This window comes from Tarenaya hassleriana, unplaced genomic scaffold (genome assembly GCF_000463585.1).
Source record: "Tarenaya hassleriana unplaced genomic scaffold, ASM46358v1 Cleome587, whole genome shotgun sequence".
NCBI lineage: Eukaryota > Viridiplantae > Streptophyta > Magnoliopsida > Brassicales > Cleomaceae > Tarenaya > Tarenaya hassleriana.
In genome coordinates, this window is record NW_010968389.1 from 1 (window position 1) to 3266 (window position 3266).

General features: G+C 36.5%; 1 protein-coding gene across 1 annotated transcript; it reads left to right on the top strand.

The window, feature by feature from the left end:
• The first annotated feature begins 1274 nt into the window (after nt 1–1274).
• LOC104798844 (zinc finger protein VAR3, chloroplastic-like) lies at nt 1275–2494 on the top strand. The gene is made up of 3 exons (XM_010521053.1): nt 1275–1377; nt 1583–1672; nt 1774–2494. The coding sequence occupies exons 1-3, from the start codon at nt 1349–1351 to the stop codon at nt 2345–2347; spliced, it is 693 nt and encodes a 230-aa protein (XP_010519355.1). The 5' UTR covers nt 1275–1348; the 3' UTR covers nt 2348–2494.
• Nucleotides 2495–3266: the final 772 nt, after the last annotated feature.

Sequence of the window (3266 nt, forward strand, 5' to 3'; positions counted from 1 at the left end):
CTGATTATATATACAGAATGCTTCCAATGAGCGATATCGAAGTGCTCGTGCAAAATATGAGGCCCTTTTGCTTCAAGGACGCAGATGAATCCGAGAGGAGGATGAGATCTTATATAACATCTCGTTCTAGTAATGTAGGTTTTACTCTTGCGTATAGATGGTCTTTTACCGGGTTATAATATGGGCTCTGGTTTGTATGAATGTTTAGTAGCGAGTTCTTGTGATATTCGTTTCTTATGATTAGATGAAATAAGATTCTGAGCATGGTAACTTATTCACATATGCCATTAGAGGTTTTCTGATTTTTGGCTTAGGATAGCGTTAGATAAGTGATTTTATTTGTCTGTATTGCACTGAGCGCTCAATTGGTTTATTTATTCTTATCTGGTAATACAAATGGTTGTGCACAAACATTTAGAGATAGGCATGTAAAACTTGATGAGTGGTGGTTGAAGAAAGTAGACTTGAAGAAGGTAAAAGGAAGAGGGCTAACAGAGGGAGACAGTACCGAAAAAGTTGAGAAAAAGATACAAGGATTAAGACGGAAGTCTATGAGGAAGTTCCATGAAATGTTCAATTTGATTTTGAATAGCTTTATAATAGGTTATATGGATAGATCCAGGACAGTTTGATGCTTTGTAGTTTATAAATGCTAAATGCCAATGTCATGACTTAGAAACAAAAGCTGTTGTCAATTTTTGATTCATTTAGACTTGTTTTCTTAAGCTGCTATTTCCACTCTGTTGTTTGCATTTCTTCCAGGACATATTGTGTTTGTAACCAATGCTTAGTTTCTGTTTCCGGTCTTTGTCTGAATAAGGAGAAGATGTTAGGATTTTTTTGGCTAACATCCATAGCCAATGATAAAGCTTATCGGTTCATTGATTTTATGGCATGTTGAAGAATAAATGCGTAGTTACTGTTTTATGCTCTTTGTCTGAATCAGGAGATGCTGTTTGAAGCTTGAGTGACTTATGTCATTGCCAATGAGAAAACTTACTAGTTCATGAATTTGTGGCATATTTTGTGAATAGCTTAACTTTTATTCTGACCAATTTGTGGGTAATAGGAACTATTTCTAACAACTTTGATGTGCATTGACATGTTTCTTTGAATTATCCTCAACACTTGAACTATAGGGGAACATGGTCTCACCCCCCAAATCTGTCGCCCTGTAGGAGTTGGATATTGATAAAGCAACCATGGTTGACCTGATGAAATATATACTGAGTTACATCAGTAATCCCATTGCTCCAGATGGAAAGAGTTGAAGAACCTGTTAAGCGGTTTGGCAAAGCTGAACCATGATGAACATGAGGAAACTCATAGTTCTGTGAAGAAGGTTGAAATGAAGGAAGGTGATTGGATCTGCCCAAGGTAGAGACAAATGGGGGTTTGTCTATTTTACTACCTTACATCTTCTCCTCTCTATGTTAAGCACTTCTGTTCAGGAACTTGTAGGATTGAGATCACATTTCGGGCTTGCAAATTCTGTTACATTTTCAACTAGTAAAGTTGGTTCTACATTCTGGCATGCGTTGAAACACGTTTTCTCTCGTAATGATGTCATTGTCTTGTACAGGTGTAACTTCATGAACTTTGCAAAGAATGTAATATGCCTGGAATGCGAGGAGGAACGGCCAAAGAGAAACGGCGAATGGGTGTGTCCCCAGTGAGCATTCTTTCCCTTATCTATACATATTTCTAGTGCAGATATATCATATGTTATTGGCTTAAGAGATTGCATATAATTTTTTCTGCCTTTTTTTCAAGATGTGTTTTCTTCAATTATGGAGGAAACACAGTGTGCTTCAGGTGTGCGTGCAAACGACCCGGCGACGTTGTATCTAACATCACATGGGAAAACCCGAGCCAATATTCTTATAATCTCCTATACAGCAGTAACTGTACCGGGCATTCTCATCAAGCAAATTCGAGTTTTGCTTGGACACGAAACATCGGAAACCCGTCACAGAATACCTACTGCCCTCAAACAAACCAACCTTCAATTTGGAACAATGGCTACTCCCGCTATGAAGCTGCCACCAAGGAGACGGATATGGTGGGAATGCCATTACAGAACACGAGCGGAAAGAGTCTAGATGTGTTGGATATGTCAGAGGAGGCAAAGGCGGAAAGATGGTTCAAGAGGGTCGCCGAGATCAAATACATATCGGAATATAGTAAAATCCCGGACGAAGATTTCCCGTCCATAATGCCGATGATGAAAGGGGTTAACAGGTATGTGGTGAGCAAGAGGAAAACGCCAGTGGAGAGGAGGTTAACTTCTCAGCAGTACCAGCGAAATCTTCAGAGGGTCTCTTCTGAAATCTCTGAAGAACAATGACTAAGGTGCAAGTTGATGAAACTTGAGGTTTGTGTTTTGTATTTAGTTGTTGATTTTTTTTTTGGTTGCGTTTATTGTAACACTATTAGTGTTTCATCCTACACACTAAAAAGGTTATAGATAATAATCATATAATTAGGTTGTATACTTTAGGTTGTATTTTTTTTTTGTTTTTGAAAAATATATTTATTCAATTTTTATATCAATTTTAAATCTTATTCGATTTTTAATAGAATAAATATTTATTTTTTAAAATGGTATTTGATTAAAATAATGGTATCTAATAGAGTTATAGACTGTATAAGATGCATCCATGTAAAGTAAAAGATTTAAAATATTTTTGTGATGGTCGAATTGATTTCATTGTTGTAGAATTTATCGGATATTACTAAAATGTTATAGTTATATTTGCCAAATGCGAAATTTAAACCACAAATTTCAAGCCAAACCTACCGAGACGTGGAAATCCACGTGTGGCATACAAAATCTGTTGGCTCTACAAAACCATTGAACTCTATTAATTTATGTGGGAATTATTCGATTTCTAAGATATTTAATATATCAGACAAACGTCACATCCGAAAAATGCTTTAATTTAATTTTAGGGGTTATTAGTTAAGTGTGACAAAAAGATGTGGTGTTTTGTAAAATATGACAAAATAGTTATGATTTTTGTAAACTATACCTTTTTATAAAATTTTTTTGGAAACCGTGTAATCCGATAGAGCTGTTTTTCATCCGGGAGAGACTGTTTTTCGTCCGGGAGAACTGTTTTTCATCCGGAAGAACTGTTTTTCGTCCGGGAGAACTGTTTTTCGTCCGGGAGAGTATATTTTTTGTCCGGGAGAACTGTTTTTTGTCCGAGAGAGTCTGTTTTTTGTTCGGGAGAGTCTGTTTTTTGTCCGGGAGAGTCTGTTTT